Source organism: Chamaea fasciata, unplaced genomic scaffold (genome assembly GCF_029207755.1).
Source record: "Chamaea fasciata isolate MVZ Bird 193981 ecotype frontalis unplaced genomic scaffold, bChaFas1.0.hap1 SCAF_12, whole genome shotgun sequence".
Taxonomy (NCBI): Eukaryota; Metazoa; Chordata; class Aves; order Passeriformes; family Sylviidae; genus Chamaea; species Chamaea fasciata.
In genome coordinates, this window is record NW_027094097.1 from 6,095,140 (window position 1) to 6,120,088 (window position 24,949).

Below are 24,949 nucleotides of genomic sequence, written 5' to 3' on the forward strand. Positions count from 1 at the left end.
AATTATTTTCTTTGACTGAACGTTATTTCTTCAGCTGGAATTTGTTGTCCTCAGATTCTTGCAGAAACCAGAATGAAAGGTTAGAGAGAGAAACTGCAAAGTAAGCCAAATAATGCTGTTAAACAAGCCTTGATTAAGGTGGAGGAGAAAATACAGACATGAACAAAGAAACAGACTTTATTAGCCATCACATCAGGCTTCATCAGCAGTCTGACCAATATGATTTAGTGAAAATCTCCATTATTTTTTGAATAGCATCATTTAGTAGAGACATTTCAGATTATTTTATGTTTTTCCCTCTGACTGTGGAGTTGGAGGGTAACACTCCACTGTTGCACTGCATTAGGAAATTGCTGTGGAAATACTGATGCTTGTGGGAGATCTGCTATGTATCAGCTTTGCCCCCATACCCTGAAAAGAGTGTTTCATGTTTGCTTTTGAACCCTAAAAATAAAAGTATCAAATGCTTACATGAAAGAGAAAATAACAATTTAGTTAATTGAACATAAGTGGATAACAGAGGTAAATTACTATTTCATGTTTGTTATCAAATGTTGACCTTTGATTTTAGGTACAGCTGAAGTATTTGCTTAGAGTGTCCCAGAACATGCAGCTCATGTTAGGGGAGATTTTGGATAAAACCTCTATCTCTTTTCTTTCTCCTGCATGGCAGAAGAGAAGATCAAATCGTCAAGTTAAAAGGAAAAAATACGCTGAAGAAGGAGAAGGAAAACAATCAGAAGAAGAAGCAGCTAAAGTTTCTGTGAAAATCAAGAAGAATTCTGCCCCTTTACCTGCTGAACAGCCTTTACAATTATTTGTGGTAAGTAAAAATTGGCTTGGTCTGTGGGAACTTCCTGTTTGTCTCAAGTAGTTCAGTGAATAATGCTCCTAACTTGGAATACGTTATTATTTCTAAGCCACAGTTTAGTGTGACATTTTGCTAAGATCTTGAAAACTGGAAGAAATTACTTCTTTTTTTTTTTTATGTTACAAACATCTGCTGGCTTAATTGATGTTAAGAATAAGACTAAGGATGGTTATATCTCAAGCAATTTTTTATGTGGCATAGGCATGTGAAAAAGCTCTGTTCTAATGTTACCATGACTTAGAGAAGCATCAAATTATTTGGGGGATCTCTGCTTACTGAGGTATTTAAAAAGGATACTCCTCCTGTCTCCACAACCCTTTCAGATTTGCACTTCACTGTTCAACTTGTAGACTCCAACTTACTGTCGAGCCATTCAAGGTAAACAGAGTGGCAGGGAAGAAACAGGAAAAAAGTGTTTATGAGATGCTTGAAAGAGTGCCAGCAGTTGTAAGGGAAGGAGAGTGATGGTAGAATTGGGAACAAATCAGACAAGAGGGAAGGTGCCTGACTATTGCAAACAACTTGTGCAGATCACCTCTGTCTCTGGAGCCACAGCCCCAGTTGTGTCAGAGCCACAGTCACACCTGTGCCTCATCTAAGCCCTGCTGGAGTTCTCAACCATAACCTCGTCTGTCTGATTCCACAGCATGTTTGTTACCTGTGTGCAGAGTAGATGGATCAGACTGAGTTTGTCACATAATGAGTTTCTTTTCCTCTTTTTTCACCTGTCTGTCAGAGTTCTTCTCCAGCTCTGTATAACTAAATTCTGGGTATGGCCAGTGCACCAGTGTAACCCAGCAGGGCATTCACAGTGTCTGGCGAGGATCAGAACCCCCAGTGCTGCAGCTGATGCTGTTGGGAAATGCCAGAATTGCTGTACTTTTGCACATAAACCTTTCTGGGTAGAGACCTGGATTTTAAATTTTACTCCCAGCCTGTTAGAGAATGCTGCTGGTGGAGGTCAAATTTACCTTTATTACTCATCTTCTAACAAGCCACATGTGGTTGAAGGTTTTAAGCCTGAGAGAGAGGATATTTACTGCAGTTTTATAATATTGCTTTCCTGTGTTTATAGGAAAATCCAAGTGAAGAAGATGCAGCAATTGTAGACAAAATCTTATCCTCCAGGGTGATAAAGAAAGAAGTAAGTGATTGTCATGGGATAAAATAGTTTATTTGAAAAAGGAGTTTGCATCTGTCATTTTACATATCTCCTGAACTTCCTTTTCCAGATATCTGCTGGGATGACAGTAGACACAGAAGAGTTTTTTGTAAAATACAAGAACTAGTAAGTATTAAAAAGTCATTTCATTGGATGTGCTGACTGAACTATTCAGTATTATGTTTATGTACTCAAGTTTTGATTGTTTGAAGGTTAATTTGTCATCTGTTGAGATTTTTCTTTACCAGTTTAATCCTTTAATTTCTAGGAATCTGTAATATGGTAGTGACTGTTTTAAAACTATGAGTATTGTGAAACTAGCACTGTCCAATAAGCTGGCAGCCTTTATTTGCCAAGGAATAGATTTTTTTTGAGAAGGTATTTATTAAATTAGAAGATACATTTTTAAATTCAGCAGGGACTACATGCCTGAGGCAAATTTTAATTTCATGAATTTAAATCAGAGGTGGTTTGTAAGCCTAGATTAGATTCAGTGTCATGCATTTAGGAGATGCTGATGTAGTAGTTGGACTTACTGTTTCAAAAAGAAAGAAAAAACTTGTGATGGAAATGATTTTACATCAAAAGCTGGAAATAAAAGATTGAAGAAAAGGACTTTTTCCATATTTTAAATTTCATATCTGTTTTCCTGTCACTACTCAATTCTTGATGCTGAAAATCCAAGCTTATTTTAAATTTTACATATGTGAATAATCAGATTTTTGCAATAATAAATATAAAATTTTTTGATACTCTGGTCCTGCATATTGTTGGAGACCATTTACCTCATGTTTCCCAAAAGGGTAAAATCTGTCTTTTCATCTGCGAATTAATAATCTCCAGCTGTACTTTCTTTCTAACATATCTTACGAAAGCTTAAAAAATGATGAAAATATACTAAAAAACAGTGTGTGAGGAAGAAATATGTGTACTTCTGTAATAAAATTTCAGAAAGGCTCTCCTGGGGGGCAGGTAGATGCTGCAGGTGCTGGTGCTGCTGGTTCCTCCTCCTTCGACTCAGAGCATTTCTGCCAGCCCAGTGCAGGGCAGGTTCCTCCCTGCCACAGGCTCTGCTGCTCCTCCTGAGCTTTCCGTGGGCTGAGATCTGTCATCCAGCTGTGCATGTGGAGGGATGGCCACAGGAGTGACATGGGAAAAGCAGATCTAATGGATGAAGTAATTTATATCTCTTGGTGCTTTCTAATAGAGGTATCAGATTTTAAACTTGACTTGTTTAAGCTCACTTGAAATAAACTTGTTTCTCTTCTTAGTACACATGGAAAAAAAAAAAAACATTGTGAATCTATAGAGTTCCACAGATTCCAGCTCAAAAACGCTTCGTTAACTAGGTGCTGCAAGATCATTATTTGGAGGAAGAAATCTTTTATCTTTATGGTGGATTCTGTTATTTTAACTGTATATTAAAAATAGATAGTGAGCTTTTGCTTTCACCAATGTGTTAATGTCAATCTCTGTGATTTTAGCTCATATCTCCACTGTGAGTGGGCCACAGAACAACAGCTTTTAAAGGATAAAAGAATCCAGCAGAAAATAAAGCGATTCAAAGTAAGGAAAGCACAGAGAGCTCACTTTTTTGCAGATGTGAGTATCAAATTAAAATTAAATAAGCTTTTTTTTTCCCCTTGTGGAATTGTGATTAGTAGTTTGCTTTTATATAAAAGAGCTGATGGTTAGGAACTAAAAATGAGCCATTGGTGTTGGTTGCAGCTGGGGGTGGGTTATTTAATGTAATTTAAAGAGCAGGTCTTCTGGAGTCACTGAATTAACCTGACTTACCTGGTCTGAAAGTGGAATTGGTTGAGTAACTACTTAGAAGTGGTAAGGAGGGATGGATTATGTGAGTGTGGCTAGTTTCTGTAGGACCTCCACAAAGACAGCACTTCATCCCAGAATGGATGGATCTAGTATCAGATCCCTCTTGACTGAGTGTTGCCCAAAAGAACCAAGGGGGTGTGTGCATGGGACTGCTGTGGAATTTAAGGGCTGTGCAAAAACCTCAATAATTTCCGACTACCAAATTCATTTTGTGTACGATGAGACCAAATCTTAGCAAATGCCAACTATTTTTGTCTCTCTACTAATTTTATTCATCTTTCACTGCAGATGGAAGAGGAACCTTTTAATCCTGACTATGTTGAAGTAGACCGGGTATTAGAAGTGTCTCTTTGTGAAGATAAAGACACTGGTGAGGTAAATATGTCTTAAAGCAAGGCAGGAAGATACAGCTTCAAGTAGAGTCTGACAGTTGCAATTTTATCAGATCTCAGAGTAACACTTAAATGATTTTAAAGCTTCAGTAATACTTTTAACGAGACATGACAGTCTTGTCCTTTCCTCTGCTAGCTGTGAATTTGAAAGAGAAATCAGCATTTAATAGCTTATATTTTTATTAGTATTAATAGGTCACAGTAGGCAAAGCTTAGGTACTGACTGACATAAATGTGAGGTTCAATAATTGACTTGTGAGTTCCAGTTCAAGGCTGATCCCATATACTGTCCTGCCTCTCTGATAGTGGCAGGGGATCACTGGAAATACAAGCTTTAGGCAACCAGTGATTTGAAGTGCTTTGATGGCCACCAGTGAACCTTCCCCCTGTATTTATCAAAACTTTTTTTTTAATTTAAAGTACCTCTTCTGGAAAGCTATTACAGAACAAAAACATTCTGAGATTAAAAAAAAAGAAAACAGAAAAGCAAATCAAGCAATTAAATTGCCAAAATTCAGAAAGAGCCTGAGACAAGTGGAGATCAAAGACAGAGAAGAAAGTTGTTTATTAAGGCTGTTGGAATATCTATAATGCTCATTCTGGTAGTATGGATAGCAAAATGAGCGGAGTCACCCAGTCACTTCTGCATTAATCTTCCTAAAGCAGAGTTGAGAGTTGGAATGACTTTTCATTGTATGCAGCAGATTTGTCACTATTAAACTTTTAGAAAAAATGTGTTGTCATAAGAGTCATAAGACTTTCCCCTCAGCTTCTGGAAGGATGACTCTTTATTTGATTTTTAAATATTTATGTACTGAATCTAAATAAGATAATCTGCTTCGGTTCCATTTTTTCTGTACGTTGTTCATCAAGTTTGTAAAGCTTTACCAGAGTTTTGTTGGTAAGACCTCTGGTTTAGGAGCTCTATAGCTCTGGTTTAGCCCTAGGTAGCCTGATTTGGGGTGTGGAGGAGATGTCCTGGGTAGCGCTTCTGTGGCGTGCTAGGTTCTGCTGCCCTGCCCCATTTCCGCAAATATCACAAATACTGTAATTTACCTTTCCTGACACTAAAACAAGATTTATTTGTGGGTAAGTGGGATTGAAAAGCACTCCACAGGTCTACAGAAAGTGGCAGAGTGTGGGGGGTCAAGGATAAGTAGGTAGATAACAGGAATCTACATGGAGCATTTAAAAATTATTCAGAAATGTGCTTTTGATTCTAGCTCTTGTATAAGCAAGCTACTCTAATAGTAAGGCATATTAGCAGTCTGTATACTAAATTAAAAACTGATAACATTCAGAATTTTCTTCTGCAGCCTGTTATTTACTATTTAGTAAAATGGTGTTCGTTGCCATATGAAGACAGTACGTGGGAGCTGAAAGAAGATGTAGATCAAGCAAAAATAGAAGAATTTGAACAATTGCAAGCTTCCAGGCCTGACTCAAGGAGATTGGTAAAATTACATCTAATTTACTTGTCTATCTTGGTAAATCTGACTTGGTTTTCCCAACCTTAAACTCCTGTGTTAAAACATAAGGCTTATTGACATCCTGTGTAAAGCATCCGTGTGCCTTGTTACCTAGGAATAATAAAATACTCAGGTAGGCATAGACAAATATTCTTATCTTAGTTGTTACTCTAAAAAAGTAAAAACTTTTGCTTAGGAACAAAACCGAAGGGCTGTGACTTTGAGTTTCTAACTGAGCAGGAAGCCACAGGTTGAAACTGGCTATCACAGAACTGAGCACCTTTAAAATGAGCAGGAACCAGGATGACGTATTAAGACTCTTAATATAGAGAAGAGAGTTAAATTTTGTGCTTCGGCACTGAAGGGAATTGGCAAATGAGATCTGTCAAACAGGTTCTGTAATTTCTTCCTGCTTTTATTTTTCTTCTCTTTGTTAAAGAGCTAGCTGAAAGGAAGAAAAACACGTGTAATAAGGAAATGTGTTTGATCTTGAAATTATCAATCTTCTGTCTCCTAGAGCAGGAGAAAGCAAAATAGTTCTATTTCAAGTCCTGTATGTCATTGTCAGAGTAGGACATGTGTCCTGCGTGGTGTAGTACAACACTTGTTCTGACTTCTTTTACATAACTAAATATGCACAGTGTTTTAATTTGGAGGCTTTGGAATTTATTTTAATGGTTTTTCCATCTACAGATAATGACAGTAGTCACGATTAACATCTTCATATTATATTGAGTTCATTTTCATAGTATTTATTTAAAATGCTGACATTTTGGCATGTGGGAAGAAGAGCTTCTCTACCTCTTTTACCATATTTGGCTGTGAGAGAAAAAGATGATTAAAGCGCAACTGTACAACTGACAGTCATCCCAGCATCAGCAACAAGTATTTTTGCTTCAGGCTCCAGCAGCTACAAGAAATTATTTGCTGACTGCAGGCCTGCAAGCAGGAGCATGGCTGCTCTGGGAGTGGGGGAGTGGACAGATGGCAGCTGGTGGGAGAGGGGAGGAAGCCACAGCTGCTGGGGAGGGACAGCTCCTGCTGTGCCCAGACCCAGGCTCAGGTGATGCTGACGCTGGCAGTGCAGAGAGAGAAAATTCACATGGAAAATTCAGAGCTGCCACATAAGGCCACATGAGTCTCGAGTGAATGCAAGCTTTTATAAATGCTGAGAAATGGGGAGAGAGGGGGAGGGGAAGTACAGCTGGTGAGAAAAGCTCCTGCTAAAATTACTTCACGCGAACGTGTGAGTTTGTTCACGTTGGGATGCAGGAGTTATCAGAAGAGTTTTCTGCTAAAATCCTACCTAGTGTCAGTCAAAAACTGCCTGATTTTGCCTCTTAGTTGCCTGTTAAGCTAGAAGTCAGGCTGTTCTGGCTCCAGGCTTGGGAACTTGTGTGCGTGTATATATATATACATAAATATTTTATATGTAGCCTCTCAGCTTTCCTTAGCTTGCAGATCCCTGGAGGTGATACACCTCGATACTCTCAGTCTGTTTTGTATCATGACCCTGCTGATGCTGTTTTGATCTGATCCCTTGGGGAAATCTATTCAGGATGCTAAATCTCTCCGAAGTTTACTTTTTTGTACTGCTGGCCCTGGCTTCCTGCATTGGCAGTGGGACAGAGTGATCAGCAGTGCAGGGCAAGTGCAGAAAGGAGAGGGCAAGGTCACAGTAACTGTGTAGATGCCCAGACTGCTTCAGCATCAGCTTCCAGAGGTGCTTAAGACTTCAGGGATGTTGTTAATCCAAATACTCAGTTAGCTCTCTTGTAGGTCAGCTGACTCTTCTTAGAGCTGTCAAAGTGAAACTTCATGTAGTCTTGAAATTTTATATATAAATGAATTTATGTGCCATATTATTCTGCCAAAGTATTTGTATTCTATTTTTTAGAAACCAGTTCCTTAATTTCATTATATAGACTTAAATTAATTTTAAAAGTAGTAATTCACAGAGAAAAATAAATACAAATTTCATATTTCTGCAGACTATTAATTAGTGACTGTTGTTAACAATGACACTTCACTTTTAAGGTTCAATAGTAACATTCAAAATCTAAGTGGTACACTCAATAAATAGTGGGGTTAGATATTTTGGAAAAATAAAGCATGTATCAATCTGTACATATATTAATCTTTCCCTTAAAGGACCGACCACCTCCAAACTCCTGGAAGAAGATTGAGCAGTCCAGGGAATATAAAAATGGCAATCAGCTCAGGGAATATCAACTGGAGGGACTTAACTGGCTCCTGTTCAACTGGTACAATAGGTATGTGCATGGAATATTTTTTAATGTGGGTTTTAAAATATGTGGAGCGAATCACTTTATTTGGGGATGAATACTGTTTTCACTAAATTTATTGCAGTTTCTCTGCTTGTAGCTAAAAGGATGTAACTGGAACAAATTTCTCTCCCTTTGGGTGTGCAAGGATGTTCTATCAGCAAAAATTAACAAAATATTAAAATAATGCAACTAACATAACTGAAAATAAATTTTCAGTGGCTATGAGAAAATTAAAGGAAGAACAACCAAAGCTCAAGCTTTCACAATTTTTGAAACTGGTAAACACTTGGATCTTTCAAAATGATTGCTAGATCATTATGATAATAGTATGATAGTATTATAATAGTATGATAACATTACCTCTCTTCAAAAGTAAGGCTAGTGAATAATACCATAATCTGTGTTTTAAGCTGAAGTAAAGTTTAGAGCATTAATGCAAGAGATACAATCACTTGGAATATCTTTTCCAGAACGATGTATTTTCTCCAAGTTGATTTTCTCTAAATGAATCTTGCTGCTTGCTGTATTTCCAAAGTACCAGTTGCATGTCCCTTACAGAGATGATGGCAGCAGGTGTAGCATTTTACCATGCTTGTCATTGATCTGCAGAAGGAAATCTGATTTTAATTCTCATTCAAGCAGTGCAGAGCTGTGTGACATCTGCAGACAGAGTGAAGGGCTGGAATGTATGGCTGAGGGTGAGCATGGGGTGGTTCTTCATGCAGTAAGTTAGTTATAGGTATTTGTCTAGTTCTGGGGTCAAAAAGGGAAGTTTGTAAATGATGCTCTAATGCACTCCTTTCATGTGAGCGTAGCTGGGATACTTCCCATGTGTGATTTCTAGGGAATCTTCATTAATTTCTGGCAGTTTTGTCAAGGTGGATGTGCATATAGGAAACCTGCTTAATTTAAATTCCTTTAATTAGGGCAAAGGTAGTCCCAAAAGAATCTTTCTGCATTATTTTTGTAGAACTTCACGGAACATTCCATTCTGAGGTTTTGACAGTCCTAAACCTGATGCAAAGCTTTACACAAAGGTTTTGTGCACATTCTTTCACTTTACCCAGGCAGTGCTTTCAAGGATCTTTTTGCAGTGCCTCAGTTTTGACTGTTGTTATAAAGTGTATTTGAGCTTTGTTTTTGTAAATCATTCCTTTTAGTAACAGCTTTGGGGTCTCTGCTTTCTTTGATGATAGTAACAAATAAATACTTTTTTGCTTTCAGGCGCAATTGCATTTTAGCAGATGAGATGGGCCTTGGCAAAACCATTCAGTCCATCACATTCCTGTATGAAATCCTGCTGGCTGGTATAAGGGGCCCTTTCCTGATCATAGCTCCGCTCTCCACCATAACCAACTGGGAGAGGGAATTCCGCACGTGGACTGACCTGAACGTTGTGGTGTACCACGGCAGCATGATCAGCAGGCAGATGATTCAGCAGTATGAGATGTACTTCAGGGACTCCCAGGTATTGTAGCATCGCTTGTGTGCAGTAACTCACCCAAAACGTGGCTCAGGTGGCAGCAGTGACAAGGGTACTTGACATTATCTGTGTGCTTATCTTAGTGAAAGTCACTTCACGTTCCAGGATGTTACATATGAGCATCTTCAGCAAATGCTTACTGGGTAAATTTAGTGGCAGTGTTTGCAGCAAGATGTGTGTGTTGTTTCACTGTGCTGAGTAATTTTGCAATTGAATAGCAGTGACGCTGGTACTCTTGTGGAGATTAAAGTGTACACAGATGGTTGCAGTTGGGTCCTGAATTTGAAGAGCAGGGAGAAAAAAATTAATACTGATTAAGCTCTGCTACCTTTATGTAGTTCATTTCCTTTTGCTGGTGTTAACTGTGTGCAGTCTGAACTTGCTTTTCCGAAGCACACGCCATTACATGACATGAGAAAAACTTGAAACCTGACTATTTTTAAAGGGGTTTTTTCCCCCCTTTTTTTACATTTTGTGCATAAATAATTTTTTTTTATTTTCATGGTGTTTCTTAATTGATGAAGCTGAGAACTTTGTACTAATTAGTACTAAATATCAAAATGACATCTTGTTTGCCTAGTGGGTTATACTGTACTGCCTTATTGAAGGCTGTACATGTTCTTTTCAGACCAGTGGAGTAAACTGGATAAAAAGTTTTAGTTTAGTTCTCAGGTGATACTGTGATTATTTACTGTATGACTGCTAACTGTATTAACATCATATATTTTGAGTGATCAACTGTAGAATTTTTCCTGTCACTTTCAGATTTTCTCAGCGTTAGAAACGGGGTTTTACCTACGTGCACCTTTTGAAACAGTTCTATTAGATGGTTATATCTAATTTTAAAGGGGATAATTTTTTTCTGTTGCTTAGATAATACTGGATTTGGGTCCATGAAAAATTACTCATTAGTATTAGTTAGAGAGTTACAAAGATTATTAAGAGTGATGACAAAGCCGTTTCTAATGTAAAATCCAGTGTCTGGCTCCTGGCAAAATTTCGACAACAAAATCTGTAAATGGAGTAGATGGGAGGGAGTGTAACAAATTGTGTGTGTTGATGAATTTCTAGGGCCGTATTGTTCGAGGTACCTACAGGTTCCAGGCCATTATCACAACTTTTGAAATGATTCTTGGTGGGTGTCCAGAATTAAATGCAATTGAGTGGCGGTGTGTCATTATTGATGAAGCTCACAGACTGAAGAACAAAAACTGCAAACTTTTGGAAGGACTAAAATTAATGAACCTTGTGAGTAACTATAGTTCACTTTTGGGGTTGATTTTAGTTCAGTATAGTATGATAATAAACTAAAAATTTGCTTTACATGCCAAAAAAGACCTGTCAAGCAGTGTTTCTTGAGAGATAACTATTCCTGATACTCTTCAAACATATGTGGTTTTGATAGCTTATACTGGTGTATTTGTGATTAAACAAAAATGTGACAAGTTCTCACTGTAAGCACAATCTATTTCTGATGATACTGTTGTATAGTTTTTGTTTTGATTAGGATGAATATATCATTTAAAATTTGCTTTAGTTTTTGTGCAACGTGCTAAAATTTAGAAAGTATTTTAAGCAAGTTATTTAACAATAAAAGCACGCAAGTAGTAGAATTTTAAACAGATTGATTGTCTAGTCCAGTAGTTAAAGATTTTATTTTATACAGCTAAAGATTTTTAAAAGCAGATACTGCCATGTGTCAACTGCATCCTAGACTAGTTTTGCATTTTTTTTATTGCTTTATTATTACTTTCCTGTGTTGTCTCAGAAGTCCTCTGAGTTATTTTCTGGTACATGCTCGGTGTATATTCTTCACACTAGAGAGCGGGAAGATTGCAAACTTGTGAATATTACAGGCAAAGTGGAAAGTGTTCACTCCCTCATTACAGATGTAGGAAGAGAAAATTTAAAGGAAAGCTATTTGAAAATACTTTACGGTGTTTTTTTTAATAAATCTGCTTATCTGTATTACCTGTGTGGTTAGTGACACACAGAAATGGTATTTTCAGGTTTTGATGCTCAGACTTAAGCATTTTTGCAAATGTGTGCAGATAAGGTTATGTAAGGTGTTTTTTCCCTTTTCTAGGAGCATAAAGTGCTGTTAACAGGTACCCCACTGCAGAACACGGTAGAAGAATTATTTAGCCTCCTTCATTTTCTGGAACCATTGCGTTTTCCTGCTGAATCTACATTCATGCAAGAGTTTGGAGACCTTAAAACTGAGGAACAGGTATGAGTTCATCTGAGCTTTAGAGTTTAAGAGGGAGTGTCTTTTCATTGAGCTGCAGTATTACCTTTTTTCATGTGCCAACAAACGGTTGTGCTTCCTTTAGGTTCAGAAACTACAAGCTATCCTGAAACCCATGATGCTCAGGAGATTAAAAGAAGATGTAGAAAAAAAGCTGGCTCCTAAGGAGGAAACCATAATTGAAGTAGAACTAACTAATATTCAGAAGAAATATTACCGAGCAATTTTGGAGAAAAATTTTGCTTTCTTATCCAAAGGAGCAGGGCAGGCAAATGTCCCCAATCTGGTTAACACTATGATGGAACTCAGAAAGTGTTGTAATCACCCTTATCTCATCAAAGGTAAATACAGGATAAGGACTGGGGGTTTTTAAACTTACTTTTTGCTTTTATTTAAAATATGTAAGAATTTTGTAATAATTCTTCCATGGTTTCTTTGGATTTTCCAAGGATTGGATTAGGTGGAAATGTTTTTTTGATAGATCCAAGACAAAGTTGTGAAACATTTGCATATTTGAGGCCCGAAGCTTGAACTAGTTCTCTTGGATTTTACAGAACATTTAGAAGCAATGATTTCATGGAAATGGTACAGCTCTTTAAAAGCAGTATGAACAAGAACTTTTAGGTCTAAGTTTTAAAATGAATGCTTCTTTCAATTGAAATCATTTCTGTCAGTCTTCATTGCTTTTCTCTCTTACTAAATAACTGATGTTTTTCTTGACTTGCAAGAAAATACACTTTACACTCTATAAGTTTTGGGTGTGGTTTTAGAAGCAGTATTCAAAATACTTTTTTATGCGGACTCATGACCGATTTAAAATATCACAAAGACAAAAGTACTTTTTTTTAGTAGTTTTTTTTATATACAATACTTGAGAATAAGTATTTAAAATTTAGAGGAGGGGTGTTCACCTCATTCGAGGTGGTTTTTTCTATGTGTTCTGCTTAAAAACTTGACTTGTTTTCAAAGCTGATAAAAAAAGATGTTTTGCTTAGACTTCAGATCCCTCCAGAACTCTGTTCTGTCTCCATCAGTGCCGAAGGGGGAATATTTAGAGTACAGCACTGATTTTGGTATCTTCGATTTGAATGTATGTGGAGATATTTGTGTCGATACATCCATAGATATGCAAATACATTCTTTGATAGGTGCTGAAGAGAAGATCCTTGGAGAGTTTAAAGAAACATATAGTCCAAGTGCTCCTGACTTCCACCTGCAAGCAATGATCCAGTCTGCTGGTAAATTGGTTCTTATTGATAAGCTTCTTCCAAAAATGAAAGCAGGAGGCCACAAGGTCCTTATCTTCTCTCAAATGGTGCGCTGCCTTGATATTTTGGAGGATTACCTTATACATAAAAGGTAAGATTCTGTGTCCTGTAGTTATATTGTTCTGTGTGAATAGTAGTGCAGGGTTAATCACAGCAGCCCACCCAAGCTGGGAGTTCTGTTTTCTTTGTTTGCTAATCAGAGTGTAACTTTGTGTTCTGTGATCATTTGTTCAAACTAATTAAAAACTTGAGAGAAGAACTGAAGAGTGATTGTCCAATTTCAGTTAACCATGTACCTTCAGCCTGTTGCTTTTTAATTAAAGATTTAATTATGTATATACTGTTTTGCATCTGTTAGAAACCGGGTAAGTTCAAGCTTACCATTGCTTGTCCAAACCCCAGGAAGCACTGAATGTGTTCTTTACTTACACAGTGTTGAACTGGGACCAGATGGGTCCAAGACACAACTCCTTCCAAAGGAATATAAACACAAAGAGATAAACAACTGTGGATGTGTTTTTTATTAATGTAAAAGTGCAAACGTTCTTCCTGTCTTTGCTAAATTGACTGCTTTGAATTTTGCAGCAGAGCTGAACTGCCAGCCATAAATCTGCTCCTTAGGCTGGCTTTTGCCATCGCATGTAATTGCACCCTCTGAATATTTCGGACTATTGACTCCATGGAAACTAAATGCTTATTTGAGCATGTGACTGAACAAATGCATTAAACCCTAAACTTGGGTACAATTAGTAGTTGCTGTATCACCTGAAAATCTATGACAAGGCATAGTTTTTGTTTTAGCAGTGAATTTGTTGCAGTGTACATTCTGCTTTGAAGTGTGTAATTGTCAGTGAACTACATCATAGTAACACAGAGTTAACAAAAATTATTCATGTTAAGCCTTCCTGCAGTGGATACTGCAATACTAGATAGTAGATTATTTTAATATCTGTTTTAGTGATAGTTTTATATTAAAGCTGTCAGTTTGAACTGGGAGTGCGACAGCTTCTGTTTCATTTTAAAAGATTAATTTTAACTTCATAGTAGTACTTATAATTCAGTATGGAAAATGTTCCTTTTTCTGCATCGTTGTTACATTTAGACCAGTGAATCATATCTACAGCTGGAATCTTTTGAAATCCATGGAAGCTGAAATTTGCTGTGTGCTGCCATTTGATTAGAAATGTTGGAGTGCACACATGATCAGACTTAGCATTTAACAGAATTCAGGCCTGTAGGAAATAGATGGCTGCGTGCCAGAATGCCTGTGGTCCTGTGGATTATCTGCTGTGCCATTTTATAGCTGATGAGAAGAAAAATGGATGTAAGGCCTTTTGACTACTAGATACACATTCAGCATGTTATTCAGTTTACAAGTACAGAAGTATTTGCTCTCTTTTTAAGCATTTTGCTTGATTTCAGAAGTTTCAAAGCAGTCTTTGTAATTGTCAAAGGTAACAAATGACAGTTTTACTTCAGGCTTGAAAATTCACTGGGTTTTACACAGGGAGCCTTGATAAAGACTGTTAAAGGTGCTGTCATGTCATTTTTGTTCCATTTCTCTTAATCTTTACAGAATCAGTATGCAGTTTGTCTAATGACAGCTCACCACGTTCTGGTTTCGACTGATTGCTTGGTTACCCTTAATGTGTTCAGGCAGTTTGGTATATAACACAGGAATCCACTGTCCTGCTTCTGTGACCCTAGACAGGGATCCAAGAATAATATGTAAAATCTTGAGTGTCCGCACAGGACTTCAGGTTAGGGTGTGCTTTAATGCAAGTATTACAGGTATAATCAGGTAGTTGCTTAGTGGACAAAATGCAGAAGAGCTTGTCTTAAAGTGCTCAGTGTTTGGACGTGCTGATGTGCGTTGGTGCTACAGCTGTGCAGGTTCTGACATGATTCTTGGCTATGTTACCCACTGCTAATCAGAGTTAGTCGATCGCTTTCATGCACTGCAAACCGTAAATACGTAAGCAGTAGACGTGTTCAAAGGCCCCTCTCAATTACAAGCCCATTTGTAAGGCAGTGTGTGTCGTGTCTGTGGCCGTGTGCAGGTACCTGTACGAGCGCATCGACGGCCGCGTGCGAGGGAACCTCAGGCAGGCGGCCATCGACCGCTTCAGCAAACCCGACTCGGATCGCTTCGTCTTCCTCCTCTGCACCAGGGCTGGGGGCCTGGGCATCAACCTGACTGCAGCAGACACCTGCATCATTTTTGATTCTGACTGGAATCCCCAAAATGACCTGCAGGTAAATTTCTTTTAGTGTGGTAGAGAGCCCTAATTAAACCCGATGGATAAAAATTTCATCGCTTTGAATATTGTCTCTGTTTGAACACACATAATTTTAAAACGTTCATGTTTTTAAGGCCTGTGTTCAAAGTTTTTTGATGCCTTCAATTCAGAAGAGATTTCATTTGGTTGGGAGCTTTTCTTTCAGATCAGTTAATTTTGAAAAATACAGCACAGGTAAAATCAATGATTTGATAAAACCCTTAGGAATTGATGACACTGTGAACCCAGGAGCTATATTTTGCATGTACTGACTAACACAATTTATGGAAATAGAGGTGTTCAGTTGAAACATAATATACAGAAAAGGATTAATATGCATTAAGAAAAAGTGAATTAATCGAATCTAGGAATTGGATGCTGAAATTGAAATAATTCTCAAGTTGCAACTCCTTTACTGTTTGTATCAGGAGATCAGCTAACTTAGGAGCTAGCAGGTCTTTTTATCTGCTGTTACTGCAAGGGAAGTGCCAGTCAGGAGCATTCAGCACAGGTCATTCATCTGCATTTTTCTTGCTACACTGTGTTTAGAAAACAGTTCACAATGTGGAAAATATCTGATAGCTTCTGTTTGCGTAAATGTGTGTTGACTCCTTTTGAGTTCATGCTCCTATTCGTGGATTGGGCTACAGCAGAAGCAGGGTTTTTTAAGATCAGTGTGTTATCCCTAGGTAAGTCTAAATTGTAACTGCCCTCCTCCCTTCCTTCCAAAGGCTCAAGCCCGATGCCACAGGATTGGTCAGAACAAAGCAGTGAAGGTCTACAGGCTGATCACACGGAATTCCTATGAGAGAGAGATGTTTGACAGAGCAAGTCTGAAACTGGGACTGGATAAGGCTGTCTTGCAGAGTATGAGTGGAAGAGAAAACAGTGTTGGTGGTGTATGTAGATTAATTTCCTGAAATAATCTTCCTTTTGCTTTTGTAATCATGTGGGAATTTCTTTGAATTTCAGAAGCTGCCACTTTTCCCTTTTTCTGTCATTTGTATCTCCATTTTGTTTTCTGATGTGGACTAGCAATGTAGCTGATAAAATTTTAAATCCAGTCAGTTACTCTGATAAGTATTTCACTATTTCTTGCCTCATAAGGTTCAAGGTAGATAATGCCAAAGTTAAAACAAGGAGAAAAGTTTCTCTTTGTTTCCTTGTATCTTCTCATATTAAGATAATGTGTTATTTTAACATAAGTATGAATAGGTAATTTTTTTAAACATGCACATCATGGTGTTAAGAATAGCCAAAAAAAAAGGCATACTTGTAAAAATGTGTACCGTTAGCACCTTATTTATTATTTCAGCTGTCAGCTAGACTTTTCTCATAGCTTTTAATACTCCAGATTTAGACTTACAGATCACAAGGCACAGTTGGGTTGTGGAAAGATGGGAAAGAGGAAGAGTAAAGACTTCAGGGATTTTTTTCTTGACTGTCTAAACCCGATTTTATTTGCTCAGATCCAGCAACTCTCCAAAAAAGAAATAGAGGACTTGCTTCGAAGAGGTGCCTATGGTGCCATTATGGATGAAGAGGATGAAGGCTCCAAGTTCTGTGAGGAAGACATTGACCAGATCCTGCAGCGTCGCACCAAAACCATCACAATTGAGTCCGAGGGAAGAGGCTCCACGTTTGCCAAGGTGCAGAACAGCAGGGTGTTCTGTGACAGTAAAGAGCTGGGAATGTGACTGCGTGTTGTAGAGCTTAGGCCTTATTTTTAAGTTATGTTTACTTGTGTTTAATGGGGGTGTGTGTGAGGTACATATTTAGGGTTCTTGCATCTGTATGTTTATGTTAAAGTGCCCATAAAAATCGGAGTGCCACAGATACTGTAAATGCCAGGTGCAAGGAGTCTGTGTGAGCAAAGATGAGTAATGGATCTGTGCTGCTTTGGAAAAGGCTGGGGGTTGTGTGACATATCATGAGCTGCATTAACCAAGAATATTAAAACAAATTTGTTTATCGATCTATTTGTATTTAGATACATTAAGGGCAGGGGAAAATATATGTGATAATAAGAGTAAAAATTGTCAGGCCTGTTCTAAAAATGCATAAACAAAGGATATATTTTGAACCTTGAGCTTTTTTGGTAAGAATTGGAGAAGCAAAATAAGAAATGTCCTAAAATAGCAGTGAGTGGAGATACGTATATGTACATGGGAAGGGGGCTGAGAGTGTAAAATATCAAGCAATAAAACTGAACTTGGGGTGTGGGCATTTCATGAATGCAATTGTGAGAATTCCAAAAGAATTGAAAAGGCAAAAAAAAAAGAGAAGACTTAAAATATCATAAATGTATATTTATATTCTTAAATGGCCATATTTAAAATATTATTTATTTCTATGTTTATGTAGGTTTTCTTATATCTTGCTGATTATGGCTTAAATAAGAAGTAGATTTCTAAAGATCATCATCGCTGTCTTTTTATCAGAAGAGTTAGAGTTTTTTATATGTATTTACTCTTTTCCCAAATGCGGTGTATCAGGGTTTTTTAAATGCCTTCTGAAATTAAGCCTATTCCATGCACTCAGGCTTTGATTGTTGGCAGCTTAAACGCCCCTTTGAAATTTCCCTCAAGCGAGTACTTCTGCATGAGATGAAATCCCCAAATGCTGATAAGCCTCTTCAAAAGGTTCTTTTTTCTTCCATTCGAGTAATTTAGATTCAGACTTAGAAGCAGAAGAATCTTGCTGCTTAATTTTCTTCTCTCCTGATGGTGCATAAAAGTTCATTAGATTTTTCTGATATATTATGGATCTGATTTTTAAAAATTAAGGGGGAGGAGAACTTTTGAGTTGCTTTGCAGTGTAAGTAACTTTTAAAGTCTTAACAGCTGCTTGGGAGATTTTTGATGAAATAAGGTCAGGCAATCTTCACAGCAGTGAGGCAAACTACAAACTTTTGATGTATGATGTTGGTAAGCTTTAGTTTTATTTATTACAGGCTAGTTTTGTTGCATCTGGAAACAGGACTGATATTTCACTAGATGATCCCAACTTCTGGCAGAAATGGGCCAAAAAAGCAGAAATAGATATCGATGCTATCAGTGGTAGAGTAAGTATTTTTTTAATGTGTGTTTTTTCAAGTATGTGCTTGGTGTTGAATTCTGAAATTGCAGGTGTGGGATTTCTGGTGCTTTTTTGGTTAATATTTGAACAAATCAGACTTTTTCTGCATGAGCAGTCAGCCTGCTGACCGCTGTAGTATTTTCCCTGTTTCCCTGCTGTCCAGAAAAAGTTCGGACATTTCTGATTTTTGTCAAAGACCTGAAAACAATTGAAAGTATGGAATTCTTCTGATTGCCCCGTTTCTCTTCCTGTTAATCTTGGACTGGAATCTGCAAAATAAGTGACTAAGACCTGTATAAATTTTATAATACTGAAGTCTGTGTCCTATACTTGAAGACGTTCCCCATGCATTTGATTCAGAAAGGTTTCAGTGCCCCTTTTCTCTCAGAAAGACTGCAGAGTAGTCTGTGTGAGTGTTCAGCTCAGATGAGATACTGGCATTAGCACATGAAACTCATTGTTGCCTTAAATACCCCCAAGTGTTTTACTTGCTCCATGGGTTCAGTGTCTTTAGGAAACAGATGTGAATGACCAGAGGTAGGAATTGTTTCTGAACTGAAGCCGAGTACTCTCACAAGGTTTCTCTCACAAGGCTTGTTTGCAATTTTGCAGAACAGCCTTGTTATTGATACCCCAAGGATCAGGAAGCAAACACGGCCCTTCAGTGCCACAAAGGATGAGCTTGCAGAGCTGTCTGAGGTGGAGAGTGAGGGTGAGGAAAAACCAAAGCTCCGCCGGCCGTGCGACCGTTCCAATGGCTATGGAAGGACAGAGTGCTTCCGTGTGGAGAAGAACTTGCTGGTCTATGGGTATTGTGTGCATCCTTCTTCATTCTCTGAAGTGTTCTAAAAATACGGTTTCTTCCATGCAATAAGTTGCATTTGTGGAATAACTTAACTCCATCTTGGCAATAACCTGGCATGTATGCAGAGAATGTTTTTAGAGCAGGAATTTATCTTGCACTCCGTAATAAATCTTCCTGACAATTTGCAATTAAAGAAACATGAAGAAAGAAGGGTGAAAATCTTCCTTCAAATGAGATTATAGCATTTAACATGGGCACTACAGGAGTCTCTCTAAAAATCATTGCAGTAAGTGCTGCAGGCAGGCTCAAGACTCCTTAAAAAATGTCTGAAATAAAGGCTTGGTAGGTAACTTGATTTTCATAATTGTAGAACATCTTGCACTTCTGTGAGGCACAAATAGGAACTGAGAATCCAACCAGTTATTTTAAGCATACTGAAATCAGATAAGTTGATTTGGAAATCAAATCTTAGGTCTTCTCTCACCCATCTTACAAGAAAAATAACAGCATTCTTGTCAGGACTTCCCATCAGTTTTGTGTCTTTAAAGTTTAAAACAATCATTCATACTGTTTGTAAAGAGGCACTTTTTGTTTAAAACTGTTTTAATCGGTTGGAATTGTGTTGAAAATGTTACTTTCTTATTTCTACTCAGTAACTTAAGCTGAAAGAAAAACGTTAAAAGCTAAGTATTTTAGAGAAAAATTCTCTTTTGAAAGAGAACTGTGTAGGTACCCCAGTGTTTCACTTCCAGGTGCTGATTTGTGTTTCGCTTTGGGCTAGGTGGGGTCGGTGGAGAGAAATTCTGTCCCATGGTCGCTTCAAGAGGCAGCTGAATGAACAGGATGTGGAGATCATTTGCCGAGCCCTGTTAGCCTATTGTCTTGTTCACTACAGAGGGGATGAGAAAATAAAGAGTTTTATATGGGATCTCATCACCCCAACTGAGGATGGGCAAACACGAGAGTTACAGAACCACCTCGGTAAGGACTTCATGTGTTCCTGCACTAAAACAGCTTCGTATGTGTGTGCCTGTGGTACTGGGATAAAAACAGCTAAAAACCCTCTCTAAACCCATCCTACTTGAAATAAATGGGATTTATTTCAAGCACACAATTGAACTGATGGGCAAGGAAGTGTCATTGCTGCTTTGCCTTGATTTGATGGCTTACCCAAATGGTGTTTGGTGTGAGCTTTCATTTCATAAGAACCTCTTCTGTTTCATAAAAGTGACAGACAGCACACTCCTCCTCTCCCCCTCTACTGTTTGTCCTAACTGGCAGTGTGTACTCCAGAGGTGCTCCGAGACACAAAGAGACTCAGATACTGAGTTACGTACATGGCTCACATAGTGACTGATTGTTAGTGTTGTTCCTCCACTGCACATCACAGTATCTGTATAGTAAAAAGAACTATAAGTATTGTGGGCATCTATATCTATGCCTTTAATATTTTGCATTATGTAGGCTTATCGGCCCCTGTGCCTAGAGGAAGAAAAGGAAAAAAAGTGAAGACCCAGGCCAGCACTTTTGATATACACAAAGCAGAATGGCTTCGAAAATACAATCCAGAACATCTGTTGCAAGATGAAGGATACAAAAAGCACATAAAACACCATTGTAACAAGTAAGCAGTAGCTGAAGTGTGAATGTCTTTCGATGTTTGTTTTTGTTTGTTTTTTCTTCTAGTTTCTCATTGTCTTAGACTTTAAAGTAGTAGTGGCAGTAGGAAGAAAGAGGTTTTGATGGTGTTAGTTTGATTAGAATAAATAGGTCGTGGTGTATTTGGAGGTGAACAGGTGATTTCACATGTAAAATAATTCTGTTACAATTTTTGATCTGTTTTTGTCTGTGGAGAGATCTCTTGCTAATATGTTTGGGATGCCTTGCAGCAGCCAAGGGACTAAAGAGTGGGAGTGCTTATCAGAGAGACTGAAAGCACTGAAGTTGTTGCCCCTCAATCTTACATGCTGTTTCCCTGGCACTTTTTCTAGGCTTCAGAGAATCTGAGCTACCAGCTTGTGAAAGCTTAGTCATTCATGGCAGTGAATGAGCATGGTTTACATAAATGATTTTTCTGTAGCAAAACTTGTCATATTCTTCTTGGACAAGTCATAGAGCTGTAGTCAAGAATTGAGGTAAAGCATGGAGAAGTCATTGGAGTCATGCACCAAATTGTGAGTGAGAAGGAATTGAGAGGTTAAGGGGAGGATGTTCATTGTCAGCCCACTCAATCCTCTCTTGGGCATGTTCTGAGCAGGAAAAGGGAAATAGTAGTTTGTTCTTAGCAGTATTTCATGAAGTAAGTGAAGAGTGTTCTGTTGACCCTGATCTTCAGGATTTAAAAGAAATTTTGCCGTGAAAAAATCTGTAAATGTGATGACAATAAAAAGCTGGATGTTGCCACCCTTAAAACTGAAAAAATATGTTCTGGGAAAATGATTTGAAACCTCTGTGATGTTACAAAAGACAGAACAAAATGATGCACAATTTCTGAAAGCTTTGAGTTCTAATATTTGTATTTATCTTCTCTTTATTTAGGGTCTTACTTCGAGTAAGAATGCTCTACTACTTAAAACAAGAAGTCATTGGTAGTGAATTCCAAAAGGTCTTTGATGGAACTGATGCCAGGTGAACTATAGAGAGAATATTTTTACTTGTTTATTTCAAATGTCAGATGAAAATTTAAGGATCTGCCTAGACCTAAATAAGAAATGTTCAAACTAAATATGTTTATCCTCAGGCAGTGAGGAACATGTTTTTGTTTTCTCTTTGTTTACTAAACACTTCATCGAGTTGACATGTGGAAGTCCTGATTCCTCCTTATGAGTCTAGCTATATAAAGTAAAATAATGTGAGTCAAACAGGCTGAAAAAGTGAGTGAGACGTAGAATTATGTACTTGACATGATAATTGGCAGGTTTTCCCATGCTTTTGATTATGTGCTGTGTATTCCATTAATGCCTTTATTTTTTTTTACTTATTTTTAAATGCAAGTATTGCTGTTTGAAAATTCTTGAACTCACTGCTACAGGAGCTTGTGGCAGACAGAAAGTTGTAATTTGATTCAGAAATACTAGTGAGGAACAGTCCCTCTCATGCTATTAAACACTGATACAGATAATCCTTGGTTTGCAAAGCTGTACAAGCACAGGCTGCTGGGAGTTGAAGTTCAGTGAGAGGAGGAATGTTGTATGTTGTTTTTGCTTTTGTATTCTTGCCCTGTTACTGGTCTCAAATACAAAATACCAAGCTGTCTGGGGTGTTTTGTATTGCTGGTTTTAGGGTTTTACTGTATTTGTGTGCTTGAAGAAAGAAGTCTCAAGTCCCATATAAAGTAGAAATATACTAAGAAAATAAATAAAATGTATTTCTTCCTCTGAATTCTATTGATGTTGGTATGCTCTTCATGATTCTCTGTAGTGAAATTGATGTTTGGGTTCCTGAGCCAGACCACTCTGAAGTTCCTGCTGAGTGGTGGGATGCAGATGCAGATAAATCTCTTCTAATTGGAGTTTTTAAACATGGTGAGTAATGAGGGTGGCTGTGTATGTGCAGTCCCTACACCGCAATATAAAAACACCCTGCACTCAAATTTTTTTTTTCTTTTTTGTTTGCTCTGGAAGTTGAATTTTTGCCTTTTTTTTTTCCTTTATAGGTTATGAAAAATACAACACTATCAGAGCAGACCCAGCTCTTTGCTTCTTGGAAAGGGTTGGAAAACCAGATGAGAAAGCCGTTGCTGCTGAACAGAGAGCAAATGATTATATGGATGGGTATGGAAGGGAATGTTTTGGGGCCTTAAAGCAAACAAATTTGAATTTACATGCTGTACCTTACTCTCTTCCTAACTGATTTTGCAGGAGTTTGGTGTCATTGTTGTAAGGAATGCTGCTTTGATTTTACTCCCATAGGGTGGAAAAGAGGAATGGTGTAACAACTACTGAAATTCGGGATTTCACAGTTAGGGGAAAAATGCAGCAACTTGTTATTAACAAGGATTCTACCTTGTGTTGATTTATTAAAAATACTACTTAGACACTGAAGTGCAAAAGCATTCAGAGGTAGAGTGCTGCAGACATGTTTAACTGGATTTCAGATCAGCTTTTGATGTCTTAGTCTTGTGTGACCCCAGTAGATCAGAATTACTGATAACTGCTGAAAGTGAGAACGAGTTACATTCATTGCCTCATCACTGAGGTTTTAGTTGTGGTCACAAAGAATGCCTTTGAAAGATACAGTGAATTGGGGGGAGCAGGATTCAAGCCAAAGCTGCCATGAAATACTTTCTTCATTTCAAACATAAGATTAAATACAGTATCTTACTAAATTTAAATCAGTTTTGCTTAATTGAAAGGAGTGTAAGAACTTTTCAGTTAGTGTAAAGTATTACTAAAATGGCTTCTTTTGTGTTGAAATTTTAACAGGGATGTAGAAGATCCAGAATATAAACCAGCACCAGCATTGTTTAAGGATGACATAGAGGTATAGTAGACACCAGTTAATAGCTCCTTTTAACACTCATTCACTTAGACACTTCAACACACATTCACTTGTAATGTAATATTTCCACCTTTTTGTTGAGCAAATTATTACTTCTTTTTCTGTATTTCTCTAAATTGATAAAGCTTACTCCATGTGTTTTTGAAGTTGTCTGGGTGGGTGGGAATAGTAGGGAATTGTTGCATGGTTGTGTTGTATGCCCTGTTAGCCACTTATCCAAACTGTCTGTTACTTCTGTTCTTTGTCGCATTCAGAAATTGTTGTGAAATGTATGTTTAACTTAAATCTCTGGAGAGGGCTATGTTTTAAATTGTGCTTCACTTTTGTTTTTTTTACAGGATGATGTTTCATCCCCAGGTGATCTCGTAATAGCAGATGGAGGTAAATCCATAAAACTTCAAATCTGAGCCAGTTGCTTTTGTGTTTTGAATTGTTTAGTTCTTGCGATTCTTAGCTAAAACGCAGATTACCTAGTGTAGAACCACAGACACCAGAAATGATCAACTTCTTTATTTTTCCCATGACTTGGTTTTCATACAGATGGACAAATGATGGAAGGGGACAAAGTCTATTGGCCCACTCAGTCTGCCTTAACAACGCGTCTGCGCCGCCTGATAACAGCTTATCAACGGACGAGTAAAAACAGGCAGGCCCAGCAGATCCAGCCCACATTCCCAGTACAAACCAGTATGATGCAGCTTCCATATGAAGAAGCTGCATTAAATCCAAAGATGGCTGCTAAGATTGAAAGACAGCAAAGGTATGTGCAGCATGAAAATGTACTTTTTCAATCCGCACTTATGTAAAACATGGTAAAGACATAATGTGTGAAAGAGTGAAGAAATTGACAGAATTTCACATCTTTTTCTTGCTGGTCAAGATGGACAAGAAGAGAAGAAGCTGACTTCTACAGAGTCGTGTCCACATTTGGAGTGGTGTTTGACCCTGAAAGGGGACGGTTTGATTGGACCAAGTTTCGAGCGATGGCTCGGCTGCACAAGAAAACTGATGAGAGCTTGGAGAAGTACCTGTATGCATTTATGTCAATGTGCAGGAGGGTCTGTCGTCTCCCCTCAAAAGAAGGTGGGTGTGTATGTTTTTACTTCTCAAATTTGTGTTGTCAGTGCTTAACTCAAAAAGGTTTTTCTTTCATATGTTGGAAGATAAAAATGGGGGAGGAAGAATTAGGAAACATGTTGAGAGTAAAACTGAAAGCTTATAATGGGGATACATAACTGGTGAGTTTTCTCCCTAAAGTACTGATATGTTG

The 24,949-nt window shown here is 37.9% G+C and overlaps 1 protein-coding gene across 6 annotated transcripts in view; it reads left to right on the plus strand.

The window, feature by feature from the left end:
• CHD9 (chromodomain helicase DNA binding protein 9) overlaps positions 1-24,949 on the plus strand; it is a 77,417-nt gene that overhangs the window by 37,563 nt on the left and 14,905 nt on the right. For all 6 annotated transcript variants that reach the window (XM_066194269.1, XM_066194272.1, XM_066194271.1 and 3 more), the window contains 26 exons: positions 674-823; positions 1,947-2,015; positions 2,104-2,159; positions 3,518-3,635; positions 4,158-4,244; positions 5,578-5,715; positions 7,882-8,003; positions 9,243-9,486; positions 10,573-10,749; positions 11,588-11,731; positions 11,835-12,090; positions 12,898-13,108; positions 15,078-15,273; positions 16,028-16,195; positions 16,766-16,945; positions 18,250-18,360; positions 18,987-19,183; positions 19,961-20,160; positions 20,644-20,803; positions 21,718-21,807; positions 22,600-22,703; positions 22,835-22,952; positions 23,604-23,661; positions 24,018-24,060; positions 24,220-24,439; positions 24,560-24,762. In XM_066194269.1, the coding sequence (XP_066050366.1) occupies positions 674-823; positions 1,947-2,015; positions 2,104-2,159; positions 3,518-3,635; positions 4,158-4,244; positions 5,578-5,715; positions 7,882-8,003; positions 9,243-9,486; positions 10,573-10,749; positions 11,588-11,731; positions 11,835-12,090; positions 12,898-13,108; positions 15,078-15,273; positions 16,028-16,195; positions 16,766-16,945; positions 18,250-18,360; positions 18,987-19,183; positions 19,961-20,160; positions 20,644-20,803; positions 21,718-21,807; positions 22,600-22,703; positions 22,835-22,952; positions 23,604-23,661; positions 24,018-24,060; positions 24,220-24,439; positions 24,560-24,762 (3,820 nt within the window). The remainder of the gene's footprint in view (positions 1-673; positions 824-1,946; positions 2,016-2,103; positions 2,160-3,517; positions 3,636-4,157; positions 4,245-5,577; positions 5,716-7,881; positions 8,004-9,242; positions 9,487-10,572; positions 10,750-11,587; positions 11,732-11,834; positions 12,091-12,897; positions 13,109-15,077; positions 15,274-16,027; positions 16,196-16,765; positions 16,946-18,249; positions 18,361-18,986; positions 19,184-19,960; positions 20,161-20,643; positions 20,804-21,717; positions 21,808-22,599; positions 22,704-22,834; positions 22,953-23,603; positions 23,662-24,017; positions 24,061-24,219; positions 24,440-24,559; positions 24,763-24,949) is intronic.